Source organism: Macaca mulatta, chromosome 14 (genome assembly GCF_049350105.2).
Source record: "Macaca mulatta isolate MMU2019108-1 chromosome 14, T2T-MMU8v2.0, whole genome shotgun sequence".
Lineage (NCBI taxonomy): Eukaryota > Metazoa > Chordata > Mammalia > Primates > Cercopithecidae > Macaca > Macaca mulatta.
This window is the reverse complement of record NC_133419.1, coordinates 100,843,404-100,867,213: the sequence shown is the minus strand read 5'-3', so window position 1 is coordinate 100,867,213 and position 23,810 is coordinate 100,843,404. Positions and strand designations below refer to the sequence as shown.

At 35.9% G+C, this 23,810-nt stretch overlaps 1 protein-coding gene across 1 annotated transcript in view; it reads right to left on the bottom strand.

Annotated features, from left to right (window-relative positions):
- Positions 1-23,810, bottom strand: part of CNTN5 (contactin 5) — a 1,035,741-nt gene that overhangs the window by 404,805 nt on the left and 607,126 nt on the right. Inside the window, exon 7 of the mRNA XM_077964911.1 lies at positions 14,855-15,058. Within this exon, the coding sequence (XP_077821037.1) occupies positions 14,855-15,058 (204 nt within the window). The remainder of the gene's footprint in view (positions 1-14,854; positions 15,059-23,810) is intronic.

The window sequence follows — 23,810 nt, the reverse complement described above, 5'->3', positions numbered from 1 at the left end:
CAACTATGACCTGGTGCCTGTCCCTTAACTGGTGGTAACTGAGCAATAAAGTATAAAGATTAGGAGTGTACTCTTTGCAGTCAGACAAGCATAAGCAAGAGGACTTGCTGCCTGTCTAAATCATAGGTTCTTTACCTAGAAAATAAGAAGATAAGCTCAAAATGCTGTTTTGCTGTGATGACTAAATGAAAGAATGTATGAAATGCTTTTAGCATAGTGGCTGGTGCACAGGAAGAATGTTAATCATTATCAAGCCTTCCACTTAGGCAGCTTGCTATCTCTCCTCTACAGCTCCAAAGATGAACGTTATAAAATAGTAAGATGAATCACTGAGATTTAAAATATTTTGAATAATGGCAAGATTATATTGGTATAACTGAATTACCTCTCAGTGTGTCTACTTTGAAGACACAACACTCATTTGAATATATGAGGCTCAGTACATTTGTTAGGAAATAAATGTGTTGTTATTTTATGGCAAATTTGCAAAATATCTCATTGGAGTGAACTCTGGAAGAAACACCTCTGAATATTACAAATTACTTTCCAGAAGTAGTTTTAGAATCCTCAATATCCTGTACGTGATTTTTAATACTGGATAATAAAAATGATCACAAAATAATAAATCTAGAATCCTTGCAGAATAATGGAAACTTTAAAATATCCACCATACGTTACTCAATTTTAGCAAATTAACTGAGACAAAATGTGAGAATTAGTGCAGAGAGAAAAAAATTGTATGGAAATAATTTAAAATGATTCATAGGGAGCCTTAAGGTTATTTTTAAATACCTCACTGGATACTCAGAGAAAAATCAGGTAGAGCATATTAAGAATGGCAATGCAAGGCAAGATAAGGAAAACTGAAAACCATAGGAAAATAGGCTATTTTATTAACAAAAGAAAGACTGTCGAAGCAAAGGGAAAAGAACAACTATCACCTATGGCAGCTCAATTATGAGAACACTCCTCTCAAGTAAACATTTTGATCTAAATTTCAGTAATTACCTTAAAGGCACTCTAAAACTAGGAATTAAATACATGACAACTGACCAATTGTAGAAATACTGCAACCACTTGAAAATCCCCAGAAAGCCACAGTTATTAATTGAAATAAAATGTCAGACGTTTCATAATCTGACTGAATATAAAAATTCCTAGTGATGCTTGTCAAAATTACCTCTGTTCTCCACTTCAGACTGACTGATCAGAATATCTAGGGGAGAACTGGGAATCTGTATTTTTAGCGAGATTCTCTCCAACATAATTTTTTTTTATCACCTTTCATCCACCTTTTTTGGGGGGCAACCCTAGCTAGTATAAAAATGAGATTTCAAAGTACAAAGAATATGTATCTTTTTAAAAAACCCATCGCAAGTAATGATTAGTTCTCACCATGGAGATGTACGGAAACATATCAGTACATGTTACTGTACACACAAGTAAAATATACTGAATATATGTGAAATATCTGGGAGTACTGTGGAAAATACAGATTCCTGAGATGTATGGGGTGAGGATAATGTATATACAGGTCATAACTGGTCTCTTTCTCCCAATCCTTTCTCTGAGGAAATACCACAAACAAGATGGCCTCTCTAGGTATGTCCAGATGGTGCATTTGAAAACCCTGGTTCTCCTCAGGACTCCCAGGGAAAGAGTAGGTTCAGGATTTCATTCTCTTTGGAAATCTTCTGAAGGACTCTGCCTTTCAAGGTCACTGAACACTCTAAGAGACACTGCATAGTCTGCTAGCTGGGTGTGGTTCTGGGAGGGCCTGACGACTCAGTGGAAATGGAAGTGTTTCTCAACCTTGGAAAGAGAGAGCATGTGGATTTAACTATTCCTAGTACTTTCAGTTGGGAGAGGGCTGCTCTTGTCTCCGGGTAAGGGAGAGGAGCAGGGACATGCCTTGTATTTCCAAAGAAAGTGCTTCTTGCTGATTTATTCACCTTACACAATTATGGAGTGAAAAAAGACTACTTTCTAAGACTGTCCCCAGAAACTGTGGGCAGATCTGAAGTATGACCCAATATTTTCATATATTTTTAAATTTTTATTGTTTTTATTTCCTTATTTTTTGAGACAGATTCTCGCTCTGTCACCCAGGCTGGAGTGCAGTGGAGCGATATGGACTCACTGCAAGCTCCGCCTCCTGGGTTCACGCTATTCTCCTGCCTCAGTCTCCTGAGTAGCTGGGACTACAGGCACCCACCACCATGCCTGGCTAATGTTTTGTATTTTTTGAAATAGAGATGGGTTTTCACCGTGTTAGCCAGGAAGGTCTCGATCTCCTGACCTTGAGATCCACCTGCCTCGGCCTCCCAAAGTGCTGGGATTACAGGCGTGAGCCACTGCTCCCACCTGTTTTTATTTTTTTTTAAGCATTGTCGATTATCCTGATACAAGGGTTTGGGGATCACGTTATTGAGTGCTGGCCTACTACATGCAATTTAGGCAGACATGTATAATCTTTTGAGAATTTTTTTTCAAATTAAATATTATAATTTAAAAACATTTTATTGCTAAATGATGCTAATGATTATCTTAGTCTTCAATGAGTTATAATCTTTAGCCATAACAAAACATTATTATTCAAACATAATTTCAATTTATATGATTTCAATCTGTGGAAGAATATTGTTTTGTCATGAGTAGTGAAATACCTTAGATACGGGAAGCTATGTGTTGACAAAACGACATAGTCTTTAGGGATCGAGGTAGGGCTGGTATTTGTTATTTTGTAGAGTTTTTCTGTATGTGTGAGTTACGGAGTCTCACTCTTATCTCCAGGCTGGAGTGCAGTGGCACTATCTCAGCTCACTGCAACTTCCGCCTCTCGGATTCAAGCAATTTTCCTGCCTTAGCCTCCCGAGTACCTGTGACTACAGGCGCGGGCCAGCACACCCAGCTAATTTTTGTGTTTTTAGTAGAGTTGGGGTTTCACCATGTTGGCCAGGACGGTCTCGATCTCCTGACCTTGTGATCTGCCCGCCTCGGCCTCCCAAAGTGCTGGGATTACAGGCATGAACCACAGTGCCTGGCCTTGTGAAGTATCTTAACATGAGAAAGGTTGAATAAAATTCCCAACATCTCAGGCGATAATAAGCTCTACTGGGTAGTGAGTGAAACGTCAAGCTGGTAAATACCATTTGCATGGAGATATCATAAGGCTGTGTGGGTGGTATTATGAAAGTGGCAGATGAATTTCAATATGGACAAGCATAAGGAAATGCTTTTAGAATAAAATCTAAACTATGCTTATTATATGATAGGCTTTATTCCAGTTTATTGTAAGTAACTAACTTCATGATCTTTGACAAATCGTTTGCATTCTTGCAGACAGAGCTAGGAGTTAAGAGGGTACTTCATGAAGACAGAACAGAAAGAAAAAAAAATGAGTCAGAAAATTGTGGACAAGGCTTGGAGTGAAAAATTATTCAAGGCAAGTGATGGAATATAAAGCTCTTCCCAATGTTACTGCCCATCCATCCCCTTTGTCTCTATTAAAATATCAATTCTAGACAGTGGAGTTTACATTTATACAATAAACAACAACAGCAATAACAAAAACTACAATAATACCAATAGTCTAGAAAAGTAGTTTTCGATTACAATACCCCTGCCTCCCCGACACACACAAGTAAAATGCTATGGGAATTATAGGATAAGTACTGCGTTAATAGTTAACCTTTACTAAAGTTTACTAAGTAACACACACTCTTCTAAGTGCTTTGCATGTATCCATGTATTTAATCCTCACAGGAACCCTATCAGATAAGTACCAATATTATCCCCATGTTCAGATGAATACACTGAGGCATAAATAGGTTAAGTCTCTTGTCTAAGATTAAGTAGGTAATAAATTAAACTCAAGTTTGTGACCAATGTATTTTAAACCAAATTAGGCAAATAGATTCTAGTTTAAATTTCCGTAATGATGCCACTCTCATGAAGTTGCATTCCGTAAGTGACATTAACAATTAGTTTTACAGTACTATATACTTATGGCCTCACTTCTTTGCTACAATCTAGAATATGGCAATATATTTTTTGTTTGTTTGTTTTTGACAGTGTGTTTTGGATAGGAATACTATTTACCTTAAGTGAGCTACAGAAAGAAGGAGCTCAACGCCACTGATATGGGTGACAGGTAAAGGAGTGTTGGAATTAGAAGTGGAAAGAAAGGAATGGATGAGAATGACATTGCAGATGTAGAATCCAGAGGGTTTGCAGAATCTATGGCATATGCGATCATGAGAATAGGAGGAGTCTAATTGACACAGAAATGTTTATGTTTGATGTCTAGGAGAAATGTAATGTAATTCATAGCACAAATGTCAGCCGGAGAAGTTAGTTTGTGGGATATTCTAAATTAGAAACAGAAACAGAAGTATTCACTAAAGAAAAAAATATTTAAAAATATCATGGGGGTCAGGAGCGGAGTTTTGAAAGAACCCCTACATTTAAGAAGATAAGCCTCCTTAAATTCTTCATGGAATAAAGGCCAAGTACAAATAAGACACAGTGGGTGGACAGACATATAGATGGATAAGTGGAATGACTTATTTAGGGGGTAGATTGAGAAGAGACAGTTAAAGGTACAAATGGAACGGTCTGGGAGAACAAACTGCCAGGAAAGATGAAAAGAAAATATTTGCAGCTTTGTACATGGACTTCAAAGCGGTCAGAATAATGAAGGCGGAGAGAAATGCTGATACATGTGGTTAAAAGAAACCTGACTAGTTTAGAGAAAATTCTATGAGTTGTATGACCCAATTAGAGATGATTAAATGGAAGAGGAGGAGTAGCAGCAACAGAAGCATTAAGAGTCGAGTAGTTTCTCAAGAAATCTGAATATTAAAAATAGTCAGATAAACATAACTGAATATACCTTTGTCACCACTGCAAAAGTCAACTCAAAGTTCACATTCCTTTCGTTCATAGTTACAATGCCAGTTATCAAAAGTTTTTGTCAGGCCGGGCGCGGTGGCTCAAGCCTGTAATCCCAGCACTTTGGGAGGCCGAGACGGGCGGATCACGAGGTCAGGAGATCAAGACCATCCTGGCTAACCCGGTGAAACCCCGTCTCTACTAAAAAGTACAAAAAACCAGCCAGGCGAGGTGGCAGGCGCCTGTAGTCCCAGCTACTTGGGAGGCTGAGGCAGAAGAATGGCGTAAACCCGGGAGGCGGAGCTTGTAGTGAGCTGAGATCCGGCCACTGCACTCCAGCCTGGGCAACAGAGCGAGACTCCGTCTCAAAAAAAAAAAAAAAAAAAAAAATTTTGTCTTTCAGAAATTTATTTCTGAATTACAATGACAGGCAATCACATAGGAAATCAAGAAAAACACTAAGTTAGATATATATTTAGCATATTCATCTTGTTATTTGTTAGCACATATTAAGTAATTCTGCCAAGGTTTCAAGACAAATTAAGAGAGTTAATAAAATGCTACACATTGTTTTATCTGATAAAAAGTTATCTTTATAGGCAGAAATTCAAGCTGTTTTTAAGTATGCTTAGGAAGAAATTGGATTTTATAGAATGACTGATTGCCAAGGACAAGTGAGCAAATGAAGTATTCATCTTATCCAAAAATCATCCAAAATTTTTTGATGTTTTAATTTAAATTTTTATATCAAGATTATGAGCTTTCCAGAAAGACACATAGAAAAATTAAAAAAAAAAAGATTAACGAAAGCCAAAATTTCTGTGTTCCCACAGAGTATGATATAAACTTTTTATATTATTCAGCTTCCTTAGCACAGATAAATGTATCCGAATAGTAGTGTTCTTGTCAAAACTTTCCCAGTCCCCTTGGAATTATCCACAATTGAAAATTCTGAACCAAGATTAGAAGAAAAAGTCTTCTGGATTTAAGGTAGAACATTTAATACCCAAGGAGCGGCAGTTAGAAGGGAAAATGAAAGAAAAAAAAAAAAAAAAAGAATATCCAAAGCTATTCCAATTGCCGTATTCCTTTATGATAAACAGACTAATCAGGAAATAACAGTGGCTTTGCGACATTCCATTGTTGAATACTAAACTAAATCTCAGGGATCAGAGAGGACAACACGAGATCCATTCTGTCTGTGCTTTGTCTCAGACAAAGCAGAGAACATTCACTGAGCCCATGTTACGGTGGTCGCCCCTGAGGGCAGATCCACTCTCCCTGTGGAGACGCTAGTGGAGAATCCATTCCCTTGCCTTTTCTAGGTTCTAAAGCTACATTTTCTTGCTCACGGCCCATTTCTGAACCTTCAAAGTGCATCATTCCAATCTCTCCTTCCGTCACCAGTCATCACATTGCCTTCTCATCGGTCATCAATTCTCCTTCAGCCTCCGCCTTAAGGACACTTGTGACTACATTTAGGGCTGACCCAGATAATCTAATGTCCCTACTTCAAGATCTTCAACTTAATTACATCCATTAAGCTCCTGGACCATATAAGCTAATATTCATTTTCCAGGAATTAGGATTTGGACATCTTGAGGGCCATTATTCAGCCTATTACAGTCTTCACAGGCATACCATTTTTATATTTTTCCATTGCTCTTAGGACGTGCAGTATTCACTAGTAAATTAATGGGGTTGATTCATGGATTATGTAATTAGGTAATTCTGGTCACAATTTCCATGTTGACACAATTATTTCCTTAAAATAAACATTATCTACACATACATTCTCAGCTGATTAGTTTGCCTGCAATTCATTAATTAAAAATGAAAATCATAGACTCCCCACCACCAAATAGTAGATTATCTACATTGTAGCCTTTCTACATTTTTTCCCTCAACTGTGACAACTGATGAATTTCCTGATAATGAGTAATCTTTCTACATGCACTCTCAATCTATTTCCACTCACTTTCTCAAGTTACTATTTGAATTCTCTCTACGGCACTATTTAACTCCAGAGATGGATGGGAAAATGTTGCCTTAGAAATCTTGTAGGAAAAGGTCCCACATGGACTGAAAGAAAGAGGAGAGCCGGGCGCGGTGGCTCACGCCTGTAATCCCAGCACTTTGGGAGGCCGGGGCGGGCGGATCACAAGGTCAGGAGATCGAGACCACGGTGAAACCCCGTCTCTACTAAAAATACAAAAAATTAGCCGGGCTCTGTGGCGGGCGCCTGTAGTCCCAGCTACTCAGGAGGCTGAGGCAGGAGAATGGCGTGAACCCGGGAGGCGGAGCTTGCAGTGAGCCGGGATCGCGCCACTGCACTGCAGCCTGGGCTACAGAGCAGAGCAGACTCGGTCTCAAAAAAAAAAAAAAAAAAAAAAAAAAAAAGAAAGAAAGAAAGAAAGAGGAGAAGCTTGGTTTTGTACATAGTGAATTTTGCGCAGGTATGTACAGCTTTGCTATATCTTTGCTTAATATAGGATATTAATATAGCAACCTCAACTTCTTTTTAGTTAATATTTGTTATATTTAGTTTCCATCCTTTTTAATACTTGTACCATTTTTAAAACGGTGCTTCCCATGTAGAAAGCATAAGTATAGATTAAATAAAAATAAAAATAAGTTTTTAGAAAGTAATTAAAACTGTGCTGGAAACTCAAATGAGAGGAAAAAATGAAGGTATAAAATTACCACATAAGACAGTGGTAGTCAGACCCTGAAGGGAGACTGGAAGCAACAGTGTTACAGGGAGAGGCACAAGTGTTTAAGGGAGAAATGGTAGCTGTTGAGGAATTACAGCTCGGCAAAAATAGATGTGTTTAATGGGGAGTGTTCAATAAATTCTGCTGTTTTGTGGAATGCAAGCGCCTCATTCATTACCCTCCAAGCCATTAATAAACATCTGTATTACTAATAAATCCTTTTGGAGTTGGACTTGTTTTTAGCACAGTAATAATGCGCATGGCCTCATCAGGATGCTGAGCAAGGACAGGCAAATCCTAGAGTGCATGGTTACAGACAGAATCTGTGTCCGTTTTTATAGGAATATCCTGCCTTATATTGGAGTGGAAGCTACACAAGGATAGTTGTTATGTTTGCTTCGCCCTCCATTGTATTCCCTGTACCTAACAAAATATCTGATACATAACAGGTGTGCAATACATCTTCGTGAATGCATGAGAATAATTTTTCACCATGTCAGTAAGGGAAAATGATGGTGTTGCTGTGTACTTCAAATCTTCCAAATCTTCACCATAACTTTGATAATATGTTCAACAAAGCATTTCATGGTATGACACTCTGTTCCTTCATACTGACTTGCATTGTAGTTATTCTGGCTGAAGCGCAATTTTATTACAGTCTGTGTATCCTATATTTGTACTTGATGGATAGTCAAATATCCTCTCTTTATTTAGTCACCTAATGCCAAATTACCTTCAAAACTAAATTCAGATATTACCTCTTCCAGGAAGCATTCTCTTATGTGTCATCTGGGTTGGGTGTTTCTATTAGGGGTTACCAAAATAACATGTATCTATCAGTCTATCATAGCACTTTGTACATTAATAATCTGTCTTTCTCACTAGTCCACAAGCCCCACTAAAGCCCCTTCCCACCACAGATACATATTCATATATATGTCACCCAATGCAAAACGGAAACAACATATTTACTGAATAAATAACAATAAATAACAGAAAGTCAACTTTTTTTTGTTCAACATTAGGATATTTGAATTTATGTAAGTATTAGATGGAATTCCTTTCTGTAAGCAAATGTGCTAGGGCTGTGAAAATTATCTACACTCATTACCATCTATGTTTCAGATACTTCCGGTGTGCTAGTCCAACGTATCTTGACCAGATGTTTTACTCCTACAAGTGCTACTGCAACCAAGTTCGTGTACGTGCAACCAGTTTCACAAAGTTGCAACTTGAGGGCAACCTCAAAGAACAAGAGAGTTAAGTGCTAACAGAATTACCCTCTGGGAATGGGAGATGAACGTCTATCAATACGTCTATCAATCCAAGGTGACCATTCTGACTGCATTCTGTAAGGCTCTGGTCCTGTGGGCTCAAGCTCAAGCTGCCTGTAGAAGTGGTCATCTCCGTAATGCATCTCTCCTCTGGCTTCACCGATCAACCCCATCCCATCTCTTAATCCTGCTCTCTGGGGATAAACTTGAAATAAACTACCTACAAGCAATTTTTGATCTCAGCTTTGCTTTAGGGGAACCAAAGCTAAGATAATACATTTTATAATAGAGAGTTATTAAGTACAATTCAATTTGTACTTGAAAGGAAAAATATTGCCTATGCATATATCCTTTATTATTTTTAGAAAGATCTACATTTTTTTCAGAGAAGTGTAAAAACACAATGTTCTTGAAATGATTTTTTTTAGCGAACTCTATAGTCACAGCAGATTAAACATAATTTTTATATTCAAACCTCTACAGAGACATTTGCCACGTTTGCAGAAACATTCATTGTGACACCTATCTCTGCACTGAGAGGTTTGTAAAACCCAGCAGGAATTTCAGCTGACCGTGGTGCAATATATATTCTATTTTTATTTTCAGAACAAGTGTTTAATATGTGCCATCTACTTAGGAAAACATTCAGGAATATGTCCTTCTTATGAACGTACTTTTCAATTATATTTTTTGAAGACAGATGAAATAGTGATATGAAAGTTTCTGAATAAAAATAATTCCATTCTAATCTATAACTTCCTTAATTTTATGTTTCAATTTTTTTCACATTATCTTAGTATGAATCTTGTAATCACTCTACAAGCACAAGAATTTTCAACAGTAACTATTAACTTAGAATTGCATATATGTGTGTATATATGTGTGTGTGAATAGACATATATATACACATATATACACACATATATATACACACACATATAAACACACACACATACACACACACACACACATCTGAGAATTTTGCAAGTTGGTGTGAGTTCCCCTGATGGTGTGTATGAAGAATGAGATGTGTGGGGGTCATAGCTGAATGGGGTGTGTGGATGACCAGGTTCTGCTTTGGTGTGAGGACAGGGAGCTGGCTGTCAGGCTGCTGGCATACGAATACTAGAATACAAATTTTTCACTAGAGTACCACCATTGACATTAAAAACTTTAGCTTTCCATGGAAAGCTCATTCATATTACTAAGAGATGAGTCTTTGGACTTTTTGCATATAGAGAAGGAAAAGGTGTCTAACATTTTATTGAAATAGTTGTTCGATGTCTATGTCTTCAATCTCCTTTATTGAGTCCCATTTCTTACATCTGTTCTTAGTGCTAACTTTGATTTCAGAATGTCTTCAAGCTTCCATTGGGCATATGGTCCTCGACCCTTTCTTTAGACTCCTTAAACTTTATTCTATGTTTTAGTTTTCTCCACTTCTTTAATACTTTAACTCAATCGTTCCTTATTCCTTCAGAAATATATTGAAATGTCTCACTTGGTGATGCTCTTACTCTCCTTCAGCATTCTCACTGAAAATATAGATTTATTTCTGTAGGGTATAAGAAGGGTGACAGGTAGCAAATGCATGCATCCAATCCACCCTGTTGCGCTACATGTCCACTTCTTATTGAGACCCTTATTTCCCTTGGCTTCCTTGACATCATATTCACTGCTTTGTGTTTTGTTTTTTTGAGACAGAGTCTCGCTCTGTTGCCCGGGCTGAAGTGTAGTGGTGTGATCTCGGCTCACTGCAGCCTCCTTCTCCTGGGTTCCAGTGATTCTCCTGTCTCAGCCTCCCAGGTAGCTGGGACTATAGGCACGCACCACCACACCTGGATAATTTTTGTAATTTTTCAGTAGAGACAGGGTTTCGCCATGTTGGCCAGCGTGGTCTCAAACTCCTGATCTCAGGTGATCTGCCTGCCACGGCCTCCCAAAATGCTAGGATTACAGGCATGAGCCACCGTGCCTGGCCTGTTCTACTGTTTTTCCTATTATCTTATTATCTCTCTACCTTCTCCTCATTATATTTTGTGGGATTTTCATTATTTACCCTCCTAATGTAATGTAGATTAGTCAAGGCTTGACCTTAAGCTCACTTCTCTTCTCATTTCATACTCTCTCCCCATGCTTTCTTAACCACACCAATGTCTTCATCACGATTTTCACTGTAGTGACTCATGTTCATATCTGAACACTGTTATCCAAAATATTAATTGTTTTGTGCAGCAGAACTTTAAGAAACACTACATCCAAATTATATTACATTCTTATTAACGGTATTAGCCTTATTTTTCTTTAGGTTATATTTAATTCAAAGTTTCAGTTACTGTGAAAAACACATCCAGTATAGTATACATGTCTAGAAAGTGGCTTAAAAACCTGGAAAAATATCACATTAAATGATAATTATATAGTAATAATCTGTAGATATTTATTGATTTTCCAGCTTATAGAGTTAGTCTAAGAAGAAGTATAGAATATATGATTGTATTTGCTGGACAGAATTGCCAAAATATAAGTAGAAGAAAAAAGAACATAAAAGTAGCTTAGGAAAGATGAAGGAAAAAGTAGGAATAAAATTATCCTCATTTCATGACATAAAATTATGTCATGACATAAAGTTAAGTCATTTCATGACTCTTGAATTAAAGATTCAAGAGTTAAAAGGACAGTAGAAATTTAAGTATATTATTAAAGTTTAAAAGATAAGCAACAGTAAACTTAAAAATGCATATTAAACTAGAGGAAGGAAGAAACTTATGCATACTTATCAAATGAAGGAATAAACAGTTATTGTTTAAGCTTGATTAACCAAAATGCATAGATATTTTCTAGCATTTTATGAGAACGTTATGGAACAACAACCGCATAAAAGGGAAGTTAGAAGTTTGGCTCTCCAGAGTGAGATTTAATGTCAGGGAGAGGTGAGTAGGATTTTCTGGGGGGTTTTTTGTTTTGTTTTTCGATGTCACTACATTCATTCAATATGGATGTGTTACCTTGACTTAAAACAAATGGACAAACAAAAACCAAGAAAGCAATAGCCTTAGTTAAGTTATAGAAAAAAAATGTAAATTTTGTAGCTTCTCTGGTAAAAAATAAGACTGTTACTGAATGATGTAATAGAAATTTAGCAGATGCTTACCACCTGTTTTTTTGTTAAATGTTAACCTTAAAATAAGTTTTATTTTATTGATTTATACTTGCTTTATTGAGCCTTCTATATAGTACTTCTCAAATAATGACTTTTTGAAAATACAGACATTTGTAAAAGAAAAAAGTGTCAACAATGTCAACTGCTGCAGTCACTTCAATTAATATAATGACCAAAACAGTATTGGTTTACTGACATAGCATTTTGTTATATAAGAAGCAATGACTTAGAGAGTAATTTTCTAAAAGGCCAGAGGGAATGATTCTCAATAGCACAGGAAGGAGGAATTGGTTGTAATAGGAGGATGGAGAGTATACTATCTCTATTGAAATAGGATGGGAGATAACAATGCAGATGGAGATGCAGTTATATTTAAATTTTATTAGTAGAAAGATGATTTAATAAGGTACATAGTTTTTGTGAAGCAGCGGTCGTGAGGCAATCCAGTCTAAGGAAAGCAGAGAAGTTTCCAAAAATCTGGGGGGGGGCGGAGGGGAGTAGCAAATTAAGCCATCCACAGAAACTCGGTGGGATTGAATGGCAATGTTGATAGCCCACTTGAAACTCATGATCATGAAACCCTGGTGGGTGTAAACTTTTCAGATAGCTTTCAGAATCTCAAGGCAATCACAGAGTAGAGTATAATTGAGCTCATTGGAGTCGGGGTTTTGCCAAACAAGGGCAACAGAAGACACAGAAACAAAGTGATTTAAATATCAGCAAATGATTATTCCTGAAATGTTTGCCCATGGAAGGTAGAAAGTAAAGTTAAGTGATATATCTGGGCCATGAAACAAAAGTGCAAGACTCTTCCACATGGACATTGACTTACACATGTGCTACTCTCCCTTGTGATGGGCAGGCAATGTATAGAAAGAGGTCTCTGGTGTGAAAAGAAGGTAGAAGAGCCTCCTCAAGCTCAGGTACTATTCAAATATAAAGTATTATTATACAGATAGTGAAAATGGAATTAATTGTTAGCCAAAAAAAGTTACACTTTTAAGATAAGAATGCATTCATTTCTTAAGAAATCAGGGAGAAAAGGGCTCAGAAGTTTTGGAGAAATGGCTTACAGAAAATTAATTCAAGACTTTTAATTAGATAAACTGTAACACTGCATTTCTTTTTTTATTTTCAATCTGCAGACCCTCTTACATAATCTTGTAGTTGGCATAATATATACACATTATTCCACAGTGATGTAATACACAATGATGACCTTTAAATCTCTTTCGGTAGCCCAGCTCTCTCTTACGGGTATTAGGAACAGATATGTGATTACCTATTGCCAATTTCCTCATGGATTTCCCATGCACCCTGTATCTCATATTCAAAACTGAATTCCTCATTTTTATCTGCTTCTGTATTTCTTCAGCTGTGTTCTTTTCTGGTAAAGAGAATCATCGCCCATTCAATGAACTATGCTAAAGCCTTGAAATTGTTGTATATGCTAGCTGCCTCCTACTCCAAAGCCTGTAATTCATTAATTATCAAATGCTGGTAATCCTACCTTCTTAATATCCCAATTATGTTTCCTGTCCTCCAGTGCTACCATCACTGCTTTTGCTCAGTCATTTATCACCTCTTGGCTGATTAGTTTTAGTAGCCGGTGAATTGGTTTCCAAGTCACCATTTTTGTTCTACCTGGTTCTCCATGCCATTACTTAACTGTGAGGCCTTTACCAATTTTCATCACTTCCTTAATACTGGCTTTCACCTCTTTAAAATGAATATTACATTTTTACCCTTTACCTGATAGAGTTGTTACTATTATATATATATGTGTGTGTGTGTGTGTATACATATATATAAAAAATGCTGTGTATCTCTATGTATGTATAATACATACTTCATAATTCATGAAGTTTCAGACTGTGTTGTTTACATACACATATTTAAATGTTTATATACTTATATATAAACATATTTATACACACACACACACATATAAACAACAAAGTGTAAAATAAACTAAGTGGTAAGCAAAAATCTTGTGATATAGCTCTGGTCATACATTCCAGCAGCATATATTCTAAAAACAAATATATGAAAAAAAACAGCACTTAAATAGATTATTTTTTAAGCTTCACAATCAATCAGGTTTCTCAAGCTTACTTCTTAATAACAGCTTCGCAGATTTTTTTTTTACTGCATGACAGAGCAAACTGCACATCATATATCAATGATAATATAATGCTTGACTTCTTTAATGCAATGCTTAACTGTAAATGTCTGTAAATACAAATGAGGTGTTTAAATTTGAAGATACTTTGGATAGATGGCAATACCTATAATTATAGAGTCATCACTTCTGCCTGATTTGCACTTAAAAGTTAAAGTTCCAACTGCTCCTATTATTAGAAAAGTAATAATAACAATTATAACTATACCATGAAGTATTAAAACCTGAGCATTCAATTTGAAGGCAGCTAAAATAAAAACGTAATGAAAAGTGGATCCATAAAATGGTTTCAATTCATACACATATGCTATATAGAGGCACTCAAGAGCAAAGGAAAGAACTGTGGAGTCTTTATTATGGTTCTTTTTTTCAGATTCTTTCTCGCTTTCTGGCATTAGAGTAGCATTATGGTGAGTATTTCTCATCCATGGATCATCACTTTCTTATGTCAAAATTTTTATTCTAAGGTATATATAAACATGGCCTAAAAATGTAGTTTCTAAATATGGCAAATGTCTTTTTATTTTATTTGTAAGTTCCAGTTCTTAAAAAAAAAACACACACATTAATACATCTTTATTTTCCAAATTAGAGTTGGCTGACCTTTTTAATGGGCCAAGCAACTTACCATCATTACGTAGAGTGAGTGGCGTTGGAGGACTAAGGACTCTAGCATTCGTCACTGTGTTTTTCACCAGACAAATATAGCTGCCAACATCTGATGTTTGGACTTTAGAAATATAAAGGTTGCCTGTCTCCTGGGAAATGAACCGCCGGCTGTCTTCCGCCACAAAGGAAGGGAACTCATTAAATACCCAGCTATAGATGATCTCTGAAAATACACAAAATTTGGTCAATGAAAGACTTTGATTTTTTCATTAACAGAAAAAGTTCAAACAACAAAGCCTGAGATATATTGCAAGGTCACACATATTTGATCCATGGAGCTATATAATTTAGTATTTTATATTCAAAGGATTATTGTTAATGACTACGGTGAGATCTGAAATATTTCTTAGGATGTCTGAACTTGACTCATTTATTTATTCTTTCAATTCCAATGTGTATTGAACATGTTTTAGGTACTCAGAACTATGATAACCTGAAAATAGAAAGAAAAGAGACAATTCCCCATTCTCAAAGATCAATTTAATGAAGAAAATTTACCCAAACCTATGAAACAATGTAGAATAAGAAAATGGAGATATAGACCTTATTGTAAAGAAGGTATGAGATGGGGCACTTAAGCAATAAAACTTATCAAAGAAAGGCAAACTACATGTCTTCTGTCCAAATTTTCTCCTCTACACACATCCCATTTTGTAACTTAGTTTAATTTCTAAATTAAGCTTAAGTTCACTGGGACTTTCAGAGACAGTATCATTAAGTTCTGACTCTACTACTTAGTGATGGTCTAAATTGAGCCAGTATTTAACTAACTTTTTGAGGTTCATTTTTAAAATTCATATAGTTAGAATAATATTACGTACTTCATAAGCTTCAAACAAGACAATGCACCTAAGAGCTTAATGAATAATATGCATTCATAAAACATGAAAAGTAACATTTCTGTTATCATCCCACCCTAACCAAAAATTACCAGGTTAGGAGCTCCTTCTACGTGCACCACCATTTAAATACAAGAAAAACAGTAAAGAGGATATAAAACAAGTCTGAAGGAGTAGTGGATACTTAAATATTTTCAGGTCTGTTTTCAACAGAAGAATTCCAATGATGAGATGAACATTGATTCTAAGCAAGATATTGCTAATATTTATTATTAAAAAAATTATATAGGCTGGGTGCCGTGGCTCACGCCTGTAATCCCAGCACTTTGGGAGGCCGAGGCGGGCAGATCACGAGGTCAGGAGATTGAGATTATCCTAGTTAACAAGGTGAAACCCTGTCTCTACTAAAAATACAAAAAAAATTAGCTGGGTGTTGTGGTGGGCACCTGTAGTCCCAGCCACTCAGGAGGCTGAGTCAGGAGAATGGCATGAACTCGAGAGGTGGAGCTTGCAGTGAGCTGAGATCATACCACTGCACTTCAGCCAGGGTGACAGAGTGAGATACCAACTCAATAAATAAATAAATAAATAAATAAATAAATAAATAAAATTATATGTTATAGTTCTAGCAGAAGCCTGAGAATTTTGAAATATTATATTGTATTAATGCATAATTACAATATACAGATACAAAATCAAATATTTTAACAATTAGTGTATAAAGAAAAGCATTTTTTACAGTTACCGACACCCAGTTGGCAACCTTCAGTACATTTAATATTTTATTAACAATTTATTTAAAATATCCACATTACTTTACTCGAAGGAACTCCCTAAAGTATAACTGAAATACTTTCACTTGTTCTCATAGAGCTCAACTAGACTCTAAATTCAAGGCTTTCTCACATTTAACAATGTGAATTCCTTTAATTGCTATAATGAAAGTGTTACTTGTCATTCACACCTAATTCATATATTTTAGTATGTATTTATTTTATATTACATTTTACTAAAATCTTTTTTATTATTTTACTAAAATCTAATATAAAATAAGGGTTTTCTTAGTTTTTGGTTTATATTACTTAAAGTTTCAGAAAAATGAAAGCAACTAACAACTACAGGTAATCATTCATTAAGTTCAAAAATACTGTTTCTGTTATACTGATATTTGTTGAATCAATGTTTAGTAATTTTAGACTAGGAGAAAAATATTTACACAAAATTGACATTTTCTCAGATTTTACAGACGGGTAAGTATTTGGAGACTCAAAAATGCTTATTTAGTTCTTCAAATAAGTTTTCAGTTTCATGTAGTGAAGCATTTCATAATTCTAAAAAGTATAAAAAGTAGAAATACTACACAATAGAAGAGCTGACAACCTGAGTTTGCAGTGGATTATCTGCCAGTGCCAAAAATGAAAATATTGAACTGAGCTAAACACCTTTTAACACTCCTCTTTACTTTCTCCTATAAGGTTTTCCATTATCTATTCACATTTATTTAATACTGTCTTCAAAGTAATCATAAAAAGTCTATAATTAATTTTAGTATTATATTGTAATCTGAGAACTATAAAATATTTCAGGGAAATAGTAAAGTATAGTTGGCTCTGGTGCCACACTCTTTAGCTTTATATGTCACTTTCTTCTATACCAACTGTGCCTGGCCCTTAAAAATAATTGAATGCATGCTTATCTATTAAGTGGTAAAAATTTAGTAGTAGTGGCATTCATTTCAGAAGATACTGATATTAGGTGGTCAACTATGATTTTCCCATTTTTAAGGCTCTTTTTTCTAATGGTATGGTGATCTAAAGCAACTAAAATGTTTTAGAAGTTCTTGGTGTGATTCTTCAGTGAGTAATCCCTATATCAGCAGACAATGACCACTTGGAGATATCCTGTGCATCTACGTTATGAAAGTCTTCCTCGAGAATGCTTTTGCACAAATCCTACTTGAGATCAATTTTTCCCCCATTTTTCTATGTAGTTTGCTTTTTTATTATACTTTAAGTTCTGGGAAACATGTACAGAACATTCAGGTGTGTTACATAGGTATACAAAATGGTGTTGGGAAAACTGGCTAGCCACATGCAGAAAGCTCAAACTGGACCCCTTCCTTACACCTTATTAAAACATTAACTCAATATGGATTAAAGACATAAATGTAAGACCTAAAGCCATAAAAACCCCTAGAAGAAAACCTAGGCAGTATCATCCAGGACATAAGCATGGGCAAAGACTTCATGACTCAAACACCAAAAGCAATTGCAACAGAAGGATCAATGTTTATGCTAAATTTCAATCAGGTATTTTTGATACTATATGGTAATATACATTTGGGACACAAATCCATGTGCGGCATAGGCTTTTGGTTTCTCATTGGAGAATTTTTGTCTTCTACTCTGAACCAACAAATCATTCCATCTGGGGTCTGACTTGGTCAGACATTGTTATTCAACTTCCATTCTCAAGCAGACCCAAGGACTTGTCCTTTGCCCTGGCATGATCATTCATCCTTTAACTTTTAGACTTTAGGGTCTACTTCTGTAACATCTGAAAAATGTACCTTGCTTCCAAGATCTCCTCAGGGTTAACATCACAGAGTATGCTTTGGATTTCAGTTCTTATTTGTTTCTGCTACTTGGGGATTTCCTTTTCTTTCTTGTGAGATCAGCTACATATTGAAATTATCTTTGCTTTATTTCAGTCATCATTTCTAAATTTTGGTAGTGAGAACATTTCCAGGTCAGCTGTCTCCTGCCCTAATTGAATGTCCAGATTTTATGGATTCAAGTATTTCAGACTTTCTATGCAACTGCTGCAATTGATTCAGTGTCAATAAACACAGGATCTTCTCTTTGCTCCCCTGACAAATAAGATGATTATTTAAGTGATATATTTCCACAACTACAGAGTGCATAAAAACAGGAGTACACATGTGGGCAATGATGCTCATTTCTCTTAACAGAAGTGCTATTAACAACAACAACAACAAAAGTTTGAAAAAGGGGAATGAAACTGCATATTGGACCCTCTGAAGTCTTTGAAAACAATTTCAGTGAGCAATCACATGTGATTCAACATTCTTTAATATAACTACATGTTGGGAAACAACCATTCTTCTTTCTAATAATGTGTGTACACATCAGAGGCTTTGGGCCAAAGAATTCGGAGAGAACACAATGGATATAGCATCTGAGTTGTTCAAAGACCCAATTAATAATGCAACTCTCCCCGGGAGTCTATTTTCTTTATCCCTACAAGTACAGAAAGAAAAAGAACTTAAAAATCAGAAGCTTCCCTATTTCTATAAAATGCTCAACTTTATGGTAAGATTCTCGGTTAACAGGCCTTATTTACCAAAATCCCTAATTGTTTTTGTTATTTCTATAATATGAGATTTAATGTTTTATCTGCCAAAAATCATAACTTGTTCTTCATTATTAAAATGTAACATTTGTTCAGGCACAGCAGCCCATGCCTATAATCCCCACTCTATGGGAGGCCGAGGTGAGAGGATAGCTTGAGGCCAGGAGTTCAAAGTTGCCATAAGCTGTGACTGTGCCGCTGTGCTCCAGCCTGGATGATAGAGTTAGACCCCAAATCAAAAAAATACAAAATATGTAACTTTTAGTTTATCTTTTAAATAGTTCAAGTTTTTCATTTATTTATTTTCTGTATCTTGTATTAATTTTTACTCATGCTGCCTGGTAGAGTATATGTCAGGAGCATTTTAATATTTACAAATTGTCTTTTAATAATATTTATTTTCATAATTCCATCATCCATTATGACTCATCTCCTCTCTTTCATGGTGACTTAATTGAAGTGAAGATAATTAAATAGGATAACTTAGTACGTTCCCAGAGAAAAATAGGGTTTTAAAAATTGTCACTACAATTATTTTCTTTTTTGAAAGTTTGTACCCAATCCTACCGCTTTGGATTCTGAATTAATGACATTATGATAGAAACTGTAGAGAACTGTCCACTTAATTATTCATTACTACTGAGCATAAGGGACAACCTGAAATTGGTGGGAAATATATTTTTCCATTGCTGATGTGTACCTTAATGGAAACAGAAAATGTCACTATTAGCCATGTCAATTACTCTTGGCAGAGCAGAGACTGAATCTACCTTCTTCATCATTATATTTTTAAAACTCAACAGGATACTTGGTGTGTAGTTGCTCCATAAATATTTGGTGAATAAATGCATAGTTGAGATAGAAATATATCTATAATCTATTTATATAAAACTCTCTAAATTTCAAGAACAAGAGCGGATTTATTTTCACATATTAAACTTCATTACAAATTTCCTAAGATCTAAATTGGCTTGTTCTGGCTTTGAGAATATGAGTCAAAGAGGATGCTTAATGTTGGCCGAAATAGAGACACTGAGTCCCTATTTGTTATAGTAATATAGACAGTTTAACAATCTGGAATGTACTGTGAATGAGCAAAAGAGAAAAGGATCATTTTTACAAAGGTACTATGAAGTGTTTTCATGATTTATTCTATTAGGTAAGTTAGATGAAATCTTAGAGGTGAGGGATATTAAATTTTTAGGTAGTACAATCCCTATCAGAGGTTAATAACCTCATGGATGACCAATTGTCTGCCTCTGATTGAGCATGCTTATTGATATTTTGTTGAGGAGGCTGATTGGCAGCTCAAGTTATTTAATGGATCATATAGAAAAATCATTTGGGCTCCTACATTTGGGGTGGGAGCTGAGGTCAAGGCAACTGGGATATCAACAAGTAGTAATGAAATATGCAAAGCACAGTTGGGGATATTATGAAAATATCAGATAGACTTGGGAAAAAATTAGCATAACAGTTTACCATGAGTCACACACTTTTCATGTTTTTTGTTTTTTTTTACCTAGTTCTTCCCTTAGTATGTGCCCCCCACTTTCCCTATCACACACAGACACATTAGAAGTTAGCACTGTGAGTAACTAAGACCATGGACTTCAAAATCACAGAGACCAGGCATTCAAAGATGGCTGCATGACCTACCAACTACATGACCTTTGGGAAAGCTATTTAATTTTGCTAAAGCATTAATCTTCTTATCTGTAAACTAAAACTGATGGGAGAAAGGGCAAGTTAAATGAAATATTTCATGTATAGAAATAGATATAGTTATTATTTTAGTCATCTTCAACATCAAAGGTCTGAGGCTCACATAGGTGAAGGAACCAGGAGAAAATTACAGCTGATTAGAGTCAGAGGGAAAATTAACATTTCTCTCCTCACTATAAGCCTATATTTTATCATTATATTAATCTTCTTTAATTATTGTAATTTAATTTTCCTAAACTTTAGTTTCAGTATTCATAAAATAGGACAGTAATGTCTATATGGTAGTAATGCTGAGGATTACACAAGCCACTTAAATGAGTGTCCAACATGCAGAAACTGCTCAATAAGGGGAGCTATCGGCTCAGGATAAACTATCTAGTATAAAGCACAGTTTTGTAGAATACAAATTCACCTTGTACCTCGTACAATTGGATTCAATTTCCATGCGCCAAAAGTTTCATCTATAAAAACACAACCAGAGACAAAGATCCTGAGAGTTACAATAGAATAAAGCTGTCTGAGTCTTGGTTAGTACCAAGACAAAGAATCAAGGTTTTCTTTTTCCCCTTTGAGACGGAGTCTCGCTCTGTCGCCCAGGCTGGAGTGCAGCGGTGCGATCTTGGCTCACTGAAAGCTCCGCCTACCAGATTTACGCCATTCTCCTGCCTCGGTAGCTGGGACTACAGGCGCCCATCATCACACTCTTTTTTTTTTGTTTTCCTCGATCTCCTGAACTCGTGATCCACCTGCCTCGGCTTTCCAAAATGTTGGGATTACAGGAGTGAGCCACTGTGCCCGGCCTCAGAATGAAGATATTTTAAAAGATACTGTGAAGAATGCAAAAGAGAATACCTGTTGTATGTTTTAAAAATGAAATTACTTTAAAACAAAGTAGTCTGTATCATTACATTAAATTTTAGTTATCTTGGTCGAACAAAACAAAGTAATAATTTTCTTTTTTATGCTTTGGAGACATGTATTTTCATTATGTTTGTTACCTAAACTCAAAAGAAGCAGAGTTCTTCATAATTATGTCACCAAGACAGGAAAATATTTTACGTGCATGTTAATTCAAAACACCTTTAGAAAAACATAAGATAAATAAAAGGATATGTATAATAGAAACAGTACTAAACTGGCAAATCTTACGATCCACGACTTAAGCAGGTCTGAGCTAGGGAATTCCAGGTTCTAGCGTTCAAGTGATTATACCAACTGGGTGACAGGAGCTATTTTTATTTTCTCTGTGGAATACTTCACAGTGTGGAGGGCATTTTTATCCCAGGAGTCCTGTGTCTAGATATAAAGGTCATTGCTAACCCTTTTCAAAAGGCAGCCTAAATTTCTTGCTTTGCTAAGGGGTTTTTAAATTACGTTGTATTGTACTGTAAGCTCTTAGCAGGTCTAGGGCCAGCATTTACTCAACAGTGTGCAAGAGTCAGTGGCACAGACTCAGCTTAGGTTTCGAACTTTGCATTAAAAAGATTTCACTCCTGGCTTCCCGTAATTCATTGATAATGCCCACAAATCCCTGCCCTAATCAATAACAGACTATTTGTGCCCCAGAATCTTGCCAGAGCATATGACCTTAATGTGCTTATCAAACTTGTGAAAATGTTAGCTTAAAAAAACATACATAGAGAGAACTACTGAAAGGCTATGGAGTCGTTCCACGGACTCCGTTCAACTTTGGACATGACGAAAGTAATCTCAGCATTTATCCTTCATTAAATCAGGACACCAGCGTGCATAACAACAACAACAGCAGCAACAACAACAACAGTAAACACTTATTGTCTTACAGTGGGTTTACAGAAATAGAGTCAGTGAAGGGGCCTCTCAAATAGGATTCAACAAAATTTTTCCAGGAGGAAAAATTAAGAGAAGCAAGGTAAGATGAGGGAGAAAAAAGATAAAGCTAACCAAGGATGTGGTCTCTGTTGGAGATTAGCTTCAGATTGATCTCACTTGGGGTTCTCAAATGCAGGCTTCACTGCAGCATTGCTAAGTGAGGCAAAAGAAGGCAAAGAGTATCAGCAAAGGCTATTTGCACCCTCTCCCCTGTATCCGTAAGTTATTAGCTGCTGGATGTGGCAGGTAGAGTGCCGTGAGGGCAGGAAGCACGATTTGCCAGGTGTGGCAAATATTCTGGAGAAGAGGAAGCAGCCAATCTTCATATCAGCTGCTGGATGTGTGCAAGCATCGGGTGGAGAACGTCTGGATGGAGCACCAATACAATCTAGTAAATGTGCACTGCACTTAGAATATGCCACGCAATGTGTTCTATGTATATCAACTCATTTAATTCTCATAGGAATGGGTAACCATATTTTACAAATGGGAAAACTAAGATGTAGAGTTGCCAATAACTTGCTTAAGAATTACCACAAAGCATCAATCTTTATTGAAAAGAGAAAAAGAAACCTGGTAAATAGTGGTTTCAAATATTTACTAGATGGAGTTTTATATACATGGGATATAATTTTGCAAATAAAAGTTTGATGTTTGAAATAGTGACTAATTAGATCAGTGTCCAGATTTCACTCACCAGTCCAGAACAAAAGCAGGCTGGTGATTATTTCTATTAACTATTAAGTCACACTGTAATTAAACCATGGTCATAATCCCATACAAGTCTTAACCATATAAAACAGTAAGAATGTGGCCTGCTGGGTAGAGACCTACTATAAAATACCAGCACGGCGTACCTGAAATACAGATGTTCATAAATGTAAAAGTTTTATTATTGCACAGTTACAAACAAGGATACTATTCCTCATCTCCGCTTACATTAGGATTTACAGAGTTGTCCAAACATTTTACCATGAAAAGTCGCACAGATAATAATTTTTAAATTAGCCTGTATTTTCTGGAATCAATGGCAGTCCACAAGATGGCAGTGCTTGATGTGTAGACAGTTTAATCTTGGACAACATTCCAAATGGAGGAAAATTAAGAACTTGGTTAGCAAAATAAAGT